This window comes from Ovis aries, chromosome 21 (genome assembly GCF_016772045.2).
Source record: "Ovis aries strain OAR_USU_Benz2616 breed Rambouillet chromosome 21, ARS-UI_Ramb_v3.0, whole genome shotgun sequence".
NCBI lineage: Eukaryota > Metazoa > Chordata > Mammalia > Artiodactyla > Bovidae > Ovis > Ovis aries.
This window is the reverse complement of record NC_056074.1, coordinates 16,221,132-16,238,219: the sequence shown is the minus strand read 5'-3', so window position 1 is coordinate 16,238,219 and position 17,088 is coordinate 16,221,132. Positions and strand designations below refer to the sequence as shown.

The following is a 17,088-nucleotide window of genomic DNA, read 5'->3' as shown; positions in this document are numbered from 1 at the left end:
GAATGGAATATCTCTCCATCTGTTTATGTCATCTTTGATTTCTTTCATTAGTGTCTTATAATTTTCTGTGTACAGGTCTATCCTGGAGAATGTTCCATGTGGACTTGACAAGAAGGTGTATTCTTCTGCATTTGGATAGACTGTCCTAAAAACATCAATGAGATTCATCTCATCTAATGTATCACTTAAGATTTGTATTTCCTTATTAATTTTCTGTTTTGATGATATGTCCATTGGTGTGAGTGGGATGTTAAAGTCTCCTACTATTATTGTGTTACTCTCAATTTTTCCTTTTATGTCTTTTAGTGTTTGTCTTATGTATTGAGGTGCTGCTATGTTGGATGCATAGATATTTACAATTGTTGTGTTGGACTGATCCCTTGATCATTATGTAGTGTCCTTCCCTATCTCTTGTAATATTCTTTATTTTAAGGTCTATTTTGTCTGATATGAGGATTGCTACTCTAGCTTTCTTTTGTTTCCCATTTGCATGGAGTATATTTTCTCATCCTTTCACTCTCAGTATATATGTGTCTTTAGTTCTGATGTGGGTTTCTTGTAGATAGCACAAACATGGGTCTTGTTTTTGTATCCATTCAGCCAGTCTGTATCTTTTGGCTGGAGCACTTAATACATTTACATTTAAAGTAATTATTGATATATATGTTCCTATTGCCATTTTCTTAATAGTTTGGGGTTAATTTTATAGCTCTTTTTTCTTCACTTGTATTTCTTGACTATATAAGTCCCTTTAACATTTGTTGTAAAGCTGGTTTGGTGTACTGAATTCTCTTAACTTCTGCTTGTCTGAAAAGCTTTTTATTTCTCCATCAATTTTGAATGAGATCCTTGCCAGGTATAGCAATCTTGGTTGTATATTTTTCCATTTCAATACTTTAAATATATCCTGCCATTCCCTTCTGGAGAAGGAAATGGAAAGCCACTCCAACACTCTTGCCTGGAGAATTCCATGGACAGAAGAGCCTGATAGGCTACAGTCCATGTGGTCGCTAAGAGTCCAACACAACTGAGCGACTTCACTTTTACTTTTCACTTTCATCCACTGGAGAAGGAAATGGCAACCCATTCCAGTATTCTTGCCTGGAGAATCCAGGGACAGAGGAGCCTGGTGGACTGCCGTCTATGGGATCACACAGAGTTGGACACAACTGAAGTGACTTAGCAGCAGCAGCAGCAGCATTCCCTTCTGGTCTGCAGAGTTTCTGCTGAAAGATCAGCTGTTAAGCATATGGGGTTTCCCTTGTATGTTACTTGTTGCTTCTCCCTTGCTGCTTTTAATATTCTTTCTTTGTGTTTAGTCTTTGTTAGTTTGATTAGTATGTGTCTTGGAGTGTTTCTCCTTGGGTTTATCCTGTATGGGACTCTGTTCTTCTTGGACTGATTGACTATGATTGACTACGACTTCCTCTTCCGTGTTGGGGAAATTTTCAACTATAATCGGTTCAAAAATTTTCTCATACCCTTTCTTTTTCTCTTCTTCTTTTGGGACCCCTGTAATTTGAATGTTGGTGCATTTGATATGGTCCCAGACGTCCCTGAGACTATAGTCAGTTCTTTTCATTCTTTTTACTTTATTCTGCTCTTCAGAAGTTATTTCCACCATTTTATCTTCCAGTTTATTGATTAGTTCTGCTTCAGATATTCTGCTAGTGATTCATTCTAGAGTATTTTTAATTTCAGTAATTGTTATGTTTGTCTCTGTATGTTTATTCTTTAATTCTTCTAGATCTTTGTCAATTGATTCTTGCATTTTCCCCATTTTGTTTTCAAGGTTTCTGATCATCTTTACTATCATTATTCTGAATTCTTTTTCAGGTAGTTTGCCTATTTCCTCTTCATTTACTTGGAATTCTGTGTTTCTAGTTTGTTCCTTCATTTGTATAGTATTTATCTGCCTTTTCATTATTTTTTTTTTTTAACTTATTGTGTTTGAGGTCTCCTTTTCCCAGGCTTCAAGGCTGAATTCTTTCTTCCTTTTGGTTTCTGCCCTCCTAAGGTTAGTCCAGTGGTTTGTGTAAGCTTTGTATAGGTGAGATTTGTGCTGAGTTTTTTGTTTGTTTTTCCTCTGATCAGCAAGGCTGAGTGAGGTGGTAAATCCTGTCTACTAATGACTGGGTTTGTATTTTTGTTTTGTTTGTGTTTAGATGAGGCGTCCTGCACAGGGTGCCACTGGTGGTTGGGTGATGCCAGGTCTTGTATTCAAGTGGTTTCCTTTGTGTGAGTTCTCACTATTTAATGCTCCCTACGGTTAGTTCTCTGGTAGTCTAGGGTCTTGGAGTCAGTGCTCCCACTCCAAAAGCTCAGGGCTTGATCTCTGGTCAGGAACAAAGATTCTACAAGTGGTCTGTTATGGCATTAAGTAAGATGAAAACAAATATCCAAAAATGAGAAATCAAAGATGAACCCCAGACAAATGGCAGTTACAAAATCAGGCAAATGATAATTAAAATAAATGGAATATACACATATACATATATACCCAGGAGCAAAGTCAAAACAGTCCAATAAAAATAAAGTCCAGTAGATTGACCCAGAAAACAAAGGAAATCAAAAATTATATTTACCAGTTAAGAACAAAATTAACTAAAGTGCAAACTGGAAAACAAAACTAAAGCAAAGTGCCAAGTGGGGAATAAAGCAATGAAAACAAAAATAACAAATATGTTGTGAGGAAAGGAAAGAAAAAAAGAAATACTAGATATGCAAAGTTAAATAGAGATAGATGAAGAAGATTTATATACATTAAAGATTAACTGCAAGGGGAAAAGAACAGTAGCAAAGGCAAACAAAGGAATAAATATAGAAAAAATATAATAGATTTTTTTTTAATTATAAAAAAGAGAAAAGAAAAAAAATCAGAAGAAGAGAAAAAAAAAGGAAACTTCCACAGAACTGCAAAAGTCCAGTGTAGAAGCAGATGTTTATAACAGTGATAAAAAATGTGACTGTCAGAATGACCATCATCAAAAAGTCTACAAAAAATAAATGCTGGAGAGGGTATGGAGAAAAGGGAACACTCTTGCATTGCTGGTGGGAATGTAAACTGATATAGCCACTATGGAAGATGGTATGGAGACTCCTTAAAAAGCCAGGAATAAAACCACCATATGACCCAGCAATCCCACTCCTAGGCATATACCCTGAGGAAATCAAAACTGAAAAAGACACATGTACCCCACTGTTCACTGCAGCTCTATTTACAATAGCTAGAACATGGAAGCAACTTAGATGTCCATCGATAGGTGAATGGACAAAGAAGTTGTGGTATATATATACATACACACACACACACACAATGGAATATTACTCAGCCATAAAAAGGGACACATTTGAACCTGTTCTGAGGTGGATGAAACTACAGCCCAGTACATAGTGAAGTAAGTCAGAAAGATAAATATAAATATCGTATGCTGCTGCTGCTGCTAAGTTGCTTCAGTCGTGTCCGACTCTGCGACCCCATAGACGGCAGCATACTGACATATATATATAGAATCTGAAGCGACAACACTGATGAATGATTTTCAGGGTGGCAATGGAGAAACAGATGGAGAACAGACCTATGGACAAGGTGGGAGGAGAGGAGGGAGAAGGGGAGATGTATGGAGAGAGTAACATAGAAATTTACAATACCATGTGTAAAACAGATAGCCAATGGGAATTTGCTGTATGACTCAGAGAACTCAAACAGGAGTTCTGCAACAGGCTGAAGGGTGGGGTGGGGAGGGACATGGGAGGACAGCTGGGAAGGAAGGGACATGGATATACCTATGGCTGATTCTTGGTGATGTATGACAGAAAACCACAAAATTCTGTAAAGCAATTATCCTTCAATTTAAAAAAAGAAACATAAAAAAAAAGTGAATATATGTATAACTGATTCACTGTGCTGTACAGCAGAACACTGTAATTACAACATTGTAAACCACCTATATTCCAATAAAAATTTAAGAATTAAAAAAAGTGACAGAATATACATATACATATACACCCATAAGCAAAATCAAAACAGTCCAACAAAAATAAAGTACAATAAATTAACCCGGCAAACAAAGGAAACCCAAAATTACATTTACCAGAACAAAACTAACTAAAGCACAAACTGGAAAACAAAACCAAAGCAAGGTGCCAATTGGGGAATAAAGCAATGAAAATAAAATTAACAAATATATTGAGAGGAAAGGAAAGAAAGGAAAGAATTGATATGTAAAGTTAAATAGAGGTTAATAAAGAAGATTTATATACATTAAAGATTAACTGCAAGGGGAAAAGAACAGTAGGAAAAGCAAACAAAGGAATAAATGTAGAAAAAATAATATTTTTAAAAAATCAAAATTAAAGAAAGAGAAAAGAAAAAAGAAAAAAAGGGGAAACTCCACAGAACTGCAAAAGCCCAATGTAGAGACAGAGGTTTATAACAACAATAAAAAATGTCACTGAGGAAAAAAAAAAGAAGCTCAAAAGCTTAATTAGATTTCATAGTGCCAATAAAATCAACAACAACGGGGGGGGGGGGGAAGAAAAAAAAATCCAAAAGAATCTACAGAACAAGTCAAAAGATAATAATAATAAATGTTTTTCTTGAATCATTGCTGTCAGAGTCCTTTTTCTCACTGGGAGTCACAGTCCACCTCACCTCCCTAGGATTCCCTCCAACACTGTACTGGTCTCTGTACCTGCTGTGGGGGCAGCTCAGATTCTAATCTGGTCCTACTCCTGTGTGTTCTTGCCTCCAATGTCCACAGCTATCAGAACTAGTGCATTTTCTTTTGTAGGAGCTCTCAATGTCCTTTTATACATTCCATAGACACAGAGTCTGCCTAGTTGACCATGTGTATTTAATCTACAGCTTGAACAGCTGGTGGGAAGGTTTGGGGTCTTCTTCCTTAGCCACATTGCCCCTGGGTTTCAATTGTGGTTTTATTTCCACCTCTACATGTGGGTCGTCCACTGGGGTTTGCTCCTGAGGCTGCTCTGGAGGACTTGGGTTTGCCCCTGTGAGGGCCAGGTGTGGAGGTGGTGCAGCTGCTTGGATCACAGGGGTTCTGGCAGCACCAAGTACTTAGGGGAGTTGGAGGCTAGGGCAGCAGGAAATATAGTGCTCTCGAAGGGTATGACAACCAGTATTGGCCAATATGCTCCAATATTCTTGCCTGTAAGAACCCCCCTCCCTAACAGAGAAGCCTGGCAGGCCACAGATTACAGAGTCACAAAGAGTCAAACACTACCGAAGCAATCCTGCCAGCATAGATGCAAGACATTTTTTGCCTGTGGCAGCTCTGCCCCATTGAGAGTTGAGCATGAAGGTGACGCAGTCGCTTGGCTTACGGGAACCCTGGCGGTGCCAAGTGTGTGGGGACACGGACTGCCTCTGCAGCAGGAGTTATGGCCCTATCAGAGTCTTTTTTCGAGCCTCTTATAGCTGGCTATCAGAAGACCTCTTTGGCCAGTTTTTCTCCGTAACTCCACCCATTCAGGCACTTAGAAGGCTCCCTTGCCTGGGATCCTACCCTGTTGTTCAGTGCATCAGGCACATAGAGGGGCCCCCCTGGCTGGGGTCCTATTCTGTAGACCAGCACATCAGGCACTTAAAAGGGCACCCTGGGTGGGGTCCTACTCTGTAGTTCAGTGTGTCAGGCATTTGATGGGCCAGCCTTTCTACTGTTCAGCAGCTGATGTTGGCATGTGCAGAGAGAGAAGCTATGGTGATGGCTCCACCCCTCTATGCGTGACTCAGCAGTATCATCTTGCTTCCATGGCTCCCTGGCTTTCCTCCACCAGCATTTCCCACCACAATCTCTTCCCTCACATCCCCTCCATTTGTCTCTCTGCAGTCAACAGCAGCCCTCGCCCTGGGATTGCTCCACAATCTCTAAACTCCAACTCCCAGCCACTACGCCTTCCAGGGGACCTGCATTCCTGTCCGGGGTATGTATGGCTGTAGCAAGGACTATCTGATTCTCATTTCATTTAGGCTGCCACAGATCAGCTGTTTCACTCTCAGCCTTAAATGTTTCTCCTCTGGCTCAGATAACTGCCCCGATGTGGGAACTGGACCCTTGCTTCAGTTCCCCCACTGGCTGAGGGTCCAGTCCTACTAATACTCCTGTTTCTCCCCCTAGTTGCTTCATCCTTCTGAGTTTTGCATGGTTCTATATATTCCTTCCACTGGTCAGGCACTCCTGTCCACTCTCAGCTGGAATTCTGCATGCACATCTGTGTCTGAAGGTGTATTCCTGACATATCCATGGAGAGAGATGTAATCTACATTCACCTACTCTGCCATCTTGTTTCTTCTAAGATTTTTTTAGGTGGACCATCTTTAAAGTCTTTATTGAATTTGTTACAATATTGTTTCTGTTTTGTTTTGTTTTTTGGCCCTGAGGACTGTGAGATCTTAGCTCCCTGACTGCAACCAGGGGTGCAATATCAAACCTGCACCCCTCCATTGGAAGGCAAAGTGTTAACAACTGGACCACCAGGGAAGTACTCCATGTACAGTTTTAAAATAATGGAATGTGGAAACATCAGCATAGATGCTTAATAAGTATTGCAATCCTCTCTTATCACTAACATATCTGGCAAATAAGCAAGGACAAAATTTTTGCAGATAGTGCCTATTTATGGGCCACATACATCTGCATATGCATATATATAAAATATATAATCAACAGTTTGGGAGGTGAAAGACCCTGAATCCACAATCCCTCTGCCTTAAATGAAGAAACTGATGTCCAGAGATAGGACCTGACTTATCCACACTTGTCTGTGTACCTTTCTTCTACATTCTTAGTATCTCAATGTAATTAGCTAAAGAAAATACCATCCCAGATTACTCAGAGGCAAGGAAAATAATGTCTTCTCATTGTGTTAACTATCTTACACTAGGTCAGACTCAGAAAAGCATCTCTAATAGCAGAAGCACTGGACCAGGGAAAAAGGAGATCCACTCAAGTCCAGGGCTACTTTGAGGATTAAATTGAACAACAGATGCAAATAACAGTTGCAAGCTATAGAATACTGTACAGATACAACATCAGTATACTATGCATTACTTTATCTTATTTCAGAAGTTCTCAGATATATAAGAAAGAAACCTGAGGAATTCGCTCGCATTCCAGTGGTTAAGAATCCACCCTCCAATGCAGGGGATTCAGGTTCGAGCCCTGGCTGGGGAATTGAGATCCCACATGTCTCAGGGTAACTAAGCCCACATGCCTCAACTAGAGAGTCCATGTACTGAAAACTACAAAGCCCATGCACCACAACTATAGAGCCCACACACTCTGGAGACTGCACAACACAACACGAGAGAAGCCACCATTCCGCACCTAAAAATCCCACATGCTGCAAGGAAGATCCCATGTGCCACAACTACAGTGCCACAATTTTTGATGCCCTGATGCATCAAAAATTTAAAAAGAAAGAAAAAACAGAAAACTTCAATGACTTCATTAACAACAATGCTTTCATTCATGTAACACTGAGAGCTTTCTACAAGCCAGATAGTTTTTTCAGTTTCTTTTTAATTTTAGCTAATTGGGTATCTCTATAGAAATCTCATTCATTTTCTTTTTTATATAAAGGCATAACTTACCTAAACTAATCTGCACAAATCTTAAGTATAGAACTTGATGATTTTTCAGTATGTACACACCTACATGTTCACCATCAACCCCTCAAGGTTCCCTCATGCTACTTCCTAATCCTCCCAAACACAACCATTATTCTGACTTACATTAGCATGTATTATTTCTGCCTGTTCTTTAATTCCATATAAAAAAAAAAATCACACAGTATTTGCTCTTTTATATCTGGCTTCTCTTGCTCAAAAACACTTTTAAGACTTATCACAGTATAATTTTTTGTTTGTCTGTCTATCTCCTTCTGTAGATATGAGGGTCTCTCTGAAAGCAGATACAGTCCGATTCATAGCTGTACTCATGGCACCTAGTATCTAACAGAGATTCAGCTAAGATTTGCTGAATCAGTACACTGAGGTCAGAATACATGATCCATAAAAGGAACCAGAGTAAGAGATATGATTTCTGTCATCCACTAGAAAAACAGGTCCCATATAGTAGCAGAAGAGTCTGAAAGTTCTGTCTTTCATTTCATATTAGTGCTGGTAAGTCTCAGCACCAGGTAAACAAGGTTAATATGGAAAAGCAGAGCTATAATTTGGGAAGAAGGTTTTTGTGCTAAGAAAATAAATGGTTTTCGCACTCTCAATGCAGGGATATTTTTAGCAACAATGTCAGCTAATGGCACATCTCACATATTAAAACATAACCTGGAAGCCTGAGATCAGCCTAATAAAACACCTTCAGATGGGCGAGGGGTGAGGTGGAGAATGAAGAAAAAGGTTTATAAGAGGCAAAACAAAAGCAAAAGCATATATATCAGCACATTTTAAGTCATTTTTCTAGGAAATATAAGGCGCCTACTAACCCTTGTCCAATCTTCTCAAACCGTGTGTATTTCTTCTTAGGATCGCCCACACTCACTATGCTCCCTTTGAAAGAAACAGAGAACATAAATCAGTTTTTCCCAGATCAACAATAAAAAACAAGCTCCATGTTCCCCCAACTCTGAGCCAGCAAAGTTTAAAGAACTATCTCCAATACCCTAAAACCACACTAAGGCGCTTAGCTTTCCCTCTTAAGTTTCAACCAAAAGTTTCACCTCCTTACCACTTTTATTAATAGTACCCTAATCTACTTCTAATCTGCTAAAAGTTATTTCATTCATTTTTAAATTCATCAATTCAATAAACATTTACTAATTTTAATATGCTCATTTATTATGCACTAAGCCCTAGGTTGAGTGCAACAAATGAAGACCCAGTCAATGGACCCAACAGATGAGACCCAGTTAAGACAGTCTCTGCTCTCAAGAAGCTGTAATCTCATACAGGAAACAGATACCATGTATAAAGTTCCATGAACATATAATAATTGCTGTGATACAGAAAAAAGCAAAAATATAGACCAAAAAGGCCTCAGAAGGGAAATGAACCTGTACTAATTTTTACCGGGTTAGAAGGATTTTGCCAGGGAGAGAAAGTCAAGAAGGGGTTACAAAAAAAAGTATTTCAAGTGCAAAAACACAGAGGTATGAGAAAGTTCACAGTTTCAAAAAAAAGTCTTCTGAAGATGGTAAAACTCAGCCCCACCAAAGGGAAGATACTTCCCCTCAAGGTCACACAGCAAACTGGTGTCAGAGTTAAGAAGGAGTTCAGGTTTGGTCTCCCAGTCCAAAGTGCTTTCCAATAATATCAATTACTAGGATTTGATACTTTTCAAATACATTATCCCATTTGATCTACAAATGAGACAGGGATTAACATTCCTATTTAAAAGATGAGAAAAAGGACGGCCAGGAAAAACAGTAGAAAATTGCCCAAGACCCAAGTTAATGATCTCATCTGTGCTAGGGCTTCAACCCAAGGATCCTTAACTCTCAGGCCAATCTGTTTTTGCATAATCCTATGTTCTAAGTATTACTGTTTCTGAAAAAAAATCTGATTCAGAGAAAAAGAATATATACAAGAGCAAACAGATGCCAAGGTAAGTGGCTTTTCTTATTTCATCATTTCATAAGGGCTCTGGGTAAGGGCGAGGCTTCCCTGGTGGCTCAGACAGTAAAGAAATCTACCTGCAATGCAGAAGACTCAGGTCGCATCCTGGGGACAGGAAGATCCCATGGAGAAGGGAATGGCTATTCACTCCATACTCTTCCCTGGAGAATTTCATGGACAGAAGAGCCTGCTGGGCTACAGTCCATGGGATTGCAAAAAGTTGGACATGACTGAGCAGCTAACACTGGGCAAGGGCAACTTTGGAGAGAATGAAATTTTTTTTAAAAGTCAAATAAGAATTATCAGGATGAAATTAAAAGCCACTAAGCTGAGGAACCAGAAACCTCAGCTTTAGAAAGCAATGCCAAGGGGCAGACTTCACCAGATCAGTCACATCAAATCCTCTTTAGAAGTAGATAAGTTCAAAGAATAAATCAAAAGCCTTGTCAGATGTTTTTTTTCAAGCCTACAGGCCAACCCATTCCTTTCTTCTCATATGAATTCTCCTGCAGATTACTGAAAAAGAGAAGCAACCTGCCCTAATATTTCTCATCACTAAAGAAAGCAAAACGGGAGTTCCCACCTGACTGCAAGAAATAGCATGCTCTGATTACAGGAGCACAAGCTGCATGCTAATCCCAGATCTGTCGCTTTTTGGCTTTTTGCAGAGTATTTAGCATTCCTAGCCTCAAATAACTTAACTGCAAAAAATAAGGATTATAATGTCTGTCTTCACAGGGCTAAAATGAGGAATAAATGTTCATTTGGTACATATTGCAGGCTCACAAAATGTTAGTTTCCCTTCCTTCTTTTTCTACAACCAAATGGCAGATCCATCTTCTGCCAACAGAAACATCAATAATCAACACAGCACTCTTCCTCACCAGGTTTACACATGGCCTCAGTCTTTCTCAACACAACCTTTCAGATTATATTGTAAGTAAAAGCTATTTCATATCTCCATAAGCCATGCCTGTGGTAAGTGATTCCCAGCCTTTGAAGTGGGCTATTCACATACTCTTATCATATTCCCATCCTAACATAGCATCTAATCAGGGCTGGTGAGACAGAGGAGGTGGGTATAGGGACGGGTGAGAAGAGGCACAGTCTGGCAAGATATAAAGCACAGCGGTCACTGACATATACCTAGCAGAGAACCTAGATCTTTATAGCAACAGAATTCTCTTTGTGCTCAACCAGTCACATACCAGAGGGAAATTAAAAAACCTACAAAGTGCTTACGTAATTTCTCCAAGATCTCCTCATCAGACATCTTAGGCTTCTTCTTCTGCTTCTCAGTATTCCGGGTCAGAGCATCAGGTGGAGTGGTATTATTCTCAGTAGGTGAAATGGGAGATGTAGCCACATCCCGAGTTGGAGTAATAGGAAGTGGTTCAATCACAGACCGTGTGTATACCTGCATTATTGGTGCAAACATTTGGTGAGGCCAGCCTCTCTTAGATTTATATTAGAACATCCAAAGAACAAATCTCAGTAAACTCATCTCTTCTCCTACTTCTTTGGGGTGCCATTGCCTTCTCCATAGAGTTGCTAATGAAGAGTATCCTAGATACTCTTCCTCTATGCCCAGGCTGTGAGAATGGAATGATCTTCCTTGCTCTCACTTTTTACAACAAGGGTTAGTGAGAGTCTGAGCACTTAAGATAATCAATATAAGCTACACAACTCTCACTATAAAGAGTTCAAAGGACATCCTATCATTAGATGGGAATCCCCTTCATCTGCAAAATTCTGTTCTTTCCCAAGCTGAAATGAATATCCTGTATTCCTACAGTACTTTTCACTGAGCATTACCTTCATTTGAGTTACTCCCTCTTTAAATCCTGAACACTCACAGAGTAAAAAACTGCAATTGTTCTTCTTTAAGAGGCCATAAGATAGAGTTATTTAGATTATAGACTCTGGAACCTGCCTGCCCAGACTTAAATTCCAAATCTTATTCTTACCATTTGTATGACTTTGGGTAGACTACTTAACTTTTCTATGCTTTAGTTTCCTTGTCTGTAAAATAGTGATGCTAGTGATACTTTATATCTTATAGAGTAGTTGCTGCTGCTGCTGCTACTGCTAAGTTACTTCAGTTGTGTCCGACTCTGTGCGACCCCATTGATGGCAGCCCACCAGGCTCCCCCATCCCTGGGATTTTCCAGGACCGGAGTGGGTTGCCATTTCCTTCTCCAATGCATGAAAGTGAAAAGTGAAAATGAAGTCGCTCAGTCGTGTCCAACTCTTAGCAACCCCATGGACTGCAGCCCACCAGGCTCCTCTGTCCGTGGGATTTTCCAGGCAAGAGTACTAGAGTGGGGTGCCATTGCCTTCTCCATAGAGTTGCTAATAAACCATAAATTAATTAACATGTGAAATAAGCAGCATCACATTCAGGAGATATTAAGCTTTCAAATTTCAGCTAATATTATTATACTGCCTATTCATTCATTTCCTTAATTAGCATTTACTGAGAATCTGTTCTTTGCCTTGCTGTACAAAATGCTGCCCCATCCACTACTTCCGTGAAGGAAGTCTTGGAGAAAGTCCTAACTACAAGGCAGAAAAAGACAAATATCAGAAAAAAAGAACAATCTATACACTACTGAGGTTCAGAAGAAGTGATCACATGTTCTACCGTCCGCCCCAAGAGATGCTTCAAGGCATTTATCACTTTTTTCATAAAAACATCACAACAATTTTTGGGTTAGTCTAAAAGCTCTATGAAGACAGAGAATCCGAGTCGTTCATCACTGCACTTCTATATCTAACCAGTCATCTAACAAAAAGTAAGCATTCAGGTAAAAGTTTCATGAATCACTAAACAAATAAATGGGGTTCTTCAGCCGGATTTTGAAGGATGGACATGGTTATAATAGGCAGAAATGGAAGAGAACTTTCCACTAACTTATTGCTAGTGGAAATAGCAATAAGTTGAAACATTGAGAGCAGACACTATTGTTTCTTTACTGACTACTCCTGCATAGTGATTTTTTAATTTTCTATTCTTGCACATGTAGACAAACTATATCCCTGGCACCTAAACATGAATTTCATGCCTTGTCCTTCACCTTTAGTTCTGACATGGCTCCTTGAGGGGAAGAACCCTGCCTTTTCCTTCTCTAACATTCTCTTTTTCTGGCTCCCAACACAGATCTGCTCATATAAAAAAGGCCACTGTACTATGCTGGAATATAACCTGGACCTGGGGTAAATTACCTGCTTTCAGTTCTGGCTATTTTGCTTAGAGACTTTGGATAGATCAATTTACCTCTCCAAATCTTCTTCTTCTTCTATAAATTAGGAATTAACAGTATCTTTTTGGGGGGAATGCTATGAAGATCAAATTTATCAGTTCATTCAATACTGCCTTTCTAAAACCTTTTAAAAACTATGTTAAGCACTGCAAACACACACACACATATATATAGATATATTTCCTCTACTTGTAAGGAATTCATGGTTTAATGGAAAAAATTTTTTAAATGAACATGCTTGCAAATCGAAAAAACCTTTCCAATGTGACATCTCTGGACAACTCTGATTCTGAAGCTCATTTTCCTTAAAGTGAGTTTGTAACCTATAGAAGCGGTGATTCCACAGATTCTGCTTATAAATTATAATTCTAAAAGGTCATCTAATCCCCTTGAATTGTCTCCACAGCATCTCCCATACTCAGTCAACCAACATCTGCTTGAATACTTCCATGAATTCTCTAGTTCAGAGAATCTTTTTTGTATTACCACAGAGTTTAAGCCCTAAATCATTTTTTCATTCTGAAGTTTTTGTCATAATAAAAAATCCAAACAAAGAAACACTAGTAGTATCATCTAATGATAGATCAGTGCTCAGTGATGCTAAAACATGTAAAATGCAGATTATGCAAAGTAAGGGCAAAGGGACCATGGCTATTATGAAATGCAACAACCTCAAAGGAAGTTAAATAAAAATTACTGCCAATATCCAGCATCAAAATGCACTCCTGATGTCCAGGATATTAATAGCACTAATGTTTTTACAAATTCTCTTGAGTCTTTCAGTATCATCAATAATGTCTTAAGAGCCTGAACACTGGACTTTAACAGAGAAGAAAGATCTATAGCAGGCTAATTTGTTGCTACCTAGGAGACAGGAACAATTTATGTTACTTCTGCACTAAGTAACACTAATTCTGTATATCTTCCTGTCTGTAAAGAAAGTAGGGCTAAGTTGGTACAAAGACCAACTATTCAGGACACCTTGGGACTATCTGCAAACCAATGATAAAAATAAATACACCACTTCCTGTCTTTAATCATACAGAAAGTACCTTTCAATCAAGGTAATTTGGTTATTTCACCACCTCCAAAATCTCAGGACCCCTACCAGAGTATTAAACTTCTAGACCTTGGCACCCATCCCTTACTCCCCACCTCCAAACTCTAATAAATCACAAAGACTCACAGATTTTGTGTGCTCTGGGCGTGGAGCAATCACTGGAGGTGGGGTAGCATCATCATCATCATCTTCATCTTCTGAAACTGGTGGCACTGCAGGGGTCTCAGACACCGCCTTCACATTCTGCACAGTGACAAAAGCCAGGTTCGTTAGGTTAAGCCAACACGGAACTTAAACTACCAGGGCCACCTATCTCCCAGAAGAAACCTTCTCCTGACACTCTTTCTGAAACACACATCAGCCTCCAATCTCTCCACCTTTGGAGCTGGCCTCAGGAACTCAGCCATCTCCCCTTCTTTTAGCTACCACTCCCCCTTCAGTCCCTGGAGGGCTTCCTTCTCCTACCCAAAGCCTAACTGTGGATGGGAAAACCAACTGACAGCTTCTCTACCTGCCTACCCCAAACCAAACCCTGAGGACAAGCTCATATTTCTTTCTTCTCTATGAATTTTACTCTGTGCTGAATAGAGGATAAAGTACAATATATAGGAAAGGGATCAAGAGTTCAGAATTTTACAAAGTTTATCATTATAATTCTGTAGTCCTTTCTGATATGGTAAATAGAAGTTCTGAAAGGTCTTTACCTCTCCTTTTCCTTCTTTACCAAAATATACTGCATCCCTTATGCTATCAGGTACGCTCACCTCAACCTGCAGATACCGAACATCACAAGAAGCAATGAGATTTTCCCCAGATCAGATGCTACCTATATCCTTAAGCTTCTGCCCTGTCTTGGAATGACCCTTACCAGCACCACTAATTGAATCTGCTATAATCTGACAAACTTGATTTTCCCACGCAAACTATAACAAAGCTGGGCCAAGACTGGCAGGTTTCAGGGCAAGACCAGGCAAAAAGATCATACCATTACTGTTTATAAAACATGTTCAAGAGATAAAATAGCTCCAAAATATGAGATTTTTGATAGAGATTAAATGATTATAGTATAGGACCAGAGAAGCAATAGAGATCTTTTAGTAGATATTGATATAATTCAACAGTTTCAGATATTTTCAGACCATCTACTTTGTGCTCAGTAAGATACTGTGATGGATGTTTTTGATATAAATGTACAAAGATGAAAAAGATGGTCCAAGTCCTAAAAGTAGCTCACCATCTGATGCAGGAGACAGACGGACAGACAATTCCCCTTCTGCTGCCATTTGAGGCCGCTGGAGAGAGGAATGTCAGAACAACGTGGGATAAGTGAAGGAACTTATTTAGCTGAATATTATACTAGAGTTATGTGTGGGAGAGTGGCCTTTACCACATTTGACATACTAAGTAAGGAAAGCTGGCATCCTCATAGATTCTAACAGGAGCTCCAGTGCAGGACGTAACTTAAAAACTGCCAGTGACAGGCGTTTATAAGCAACTAGTTTTAGTGACTACAGGCAGTGAATCCATCCTCTCAGCTTCAAGTTTCATTTACTTGAGGAATATGGAGGTGAGGACTGGTATAATTAGAGGGGTGCCCTTAAGTCACTTTCAGTTCTAAAATCCAATAGTAGCTCCTTCCCTGTGAAAGCACATATTTTGATACTTTTCTACTCTAATTTGTTTTCCCCCTAATATTCCACTCAACAAAATTTAACTAGGAACCCAAAATGAGAATGAAGTTAACTCAGCAGCCTCTCCATCTTCTTGGGGCCCTAGGGCTACCCACTGTAAACTATAAACACCAAGTGTGTTGCTTCCTAAAACTGTGGAGGAGGAGATTTCATCACCTTCCGTAGCAACACATTCTGGTTTCCACATGTGATGGCTTTGGGTGGTTGTATTAACGACTATCAGAATCAAGAGATAAAGGTTTCTTTCGCAGAATTTTATTTCTTATCCCTGTGTCCTTTGCCAAGGGTATCCCACTTTAAGCCAAAGTTCTCATCCATAAAATGGAAATGATGGCAAGAAGCTCTCTGCCTACCTTAAGGGACCACATGGAGAAAGAAATGACGTGATGTGGGTATAAAAACACTCAGTTAAGAAGATGTAAGGAATCAATTAAATTATCATTATGGCTAATAACCACAAACTTCTTTTTAAAAAGTGACTCCAACTCATCCACTGATTCACTGTAGATAAAGTGCCTGGTCCTATGTCTTACATTTTAGAAGAAGATATATTTAAAATTCATCACTAAATTGCCAGGTAGTAGTAAGAAACATGTGAGAGTAGAGATTGATTGAAAGTAAGGAATTATTACCTTAGATATAAGTAGTCATGGAAAGGCCTCTTTAATGGCCAGAACAAAATGAGAAAACAAGCCATCAGACCCTCTGGGAGAAGAATATTCCTGGCAAATGGAAGAGATACAAAGACTCTGAGAAGGGAACATGCTTGGAATGTTCCCGAAACCTCCAGGTGCCTACATATACTACTGAGAAGTGCTTATCATTTTAAAATTGCTGAATTTTGTGTAAAAACATAGCGATCTCTGATGTTCTGGCCCAGGATTTCTCCCATCCATCCCACCCTAGCTTCATTAGAGCAGGGTTTCTTCCAGGGAAGGCAGGCTGCAACTATGTGGTCCAAGAGGTCTCACTTTCATCTGGAGGAGTAAGCAGTGCCCAGGCCCAGTGGGGCCATCAGTGGAAGTAACCTCCCAGAGATGGCAGCAGGAGAGGGTCAACCGCTGCTAGCCTGAGACTGCAATCCTGGATAGGGCAAATGAATTCTGGCCAAGACTGCTCAAAGATACAGCAGACATTAGAGAGAGGTCCCACACTAGTTATACATGCCTGACTCTGTGCACATACATAAAAGCTTCAAAAGGGACAAGCAGAAAGTTAAAGTTTCTCGACAGCCCTCAAAGAGATCTCAATAATGAGCAATGATATAGATTTTAACAACACTGTCAATCAATGCACCCTAACTGACATATACAAAACATTCCACCGAAGTTCTGAAGAACACACATTACTTTTAACCACTTATGGATAATTCTTCAGGATAGAATATATGCTGGGCCATAAAACATATCTCAATAAATTTTCAATGACTGAAAACACACAAAATGTCTTATTTAACCACAGTAGAATTAGAGATAA

General features: G+C 39.4%; 1 protein-coding gene across 20 annotated transcripts in view; it reads right to left on the bottom strand.

The window, feature by feature from the left end:
* PAK1 (p21 (RAC1) activated kinase 1) overlaps positions 1-17,088 on the bottom strand; it is a 161,780-nt gene that overhangs the window by 30,161 nt on the left and 114,531 nt on the right. For all 20 annotated transcript variants that reach the window (XM_042238206.2, XM_060403966.1, XM_060403963.1 and 17 more), the window contains 3 exons: positions 14,048-14,164; positions 10,841-11,015; positions 8,470-8,533 (listed from right to left, as the gene is read on the bottom strand). In XM_042238206.2, coding sequence (XP_042094140.1) covers positions 8,470-8,533; positions 10,841-11,015; positions 14,048-14,164 — 356 coding nt within the window. The remainder of the gene's footprint in view (positions 1-8,469; positions 8,534-10,840; positions 11,016-14,047; positions 14,165-17,088) is intronic.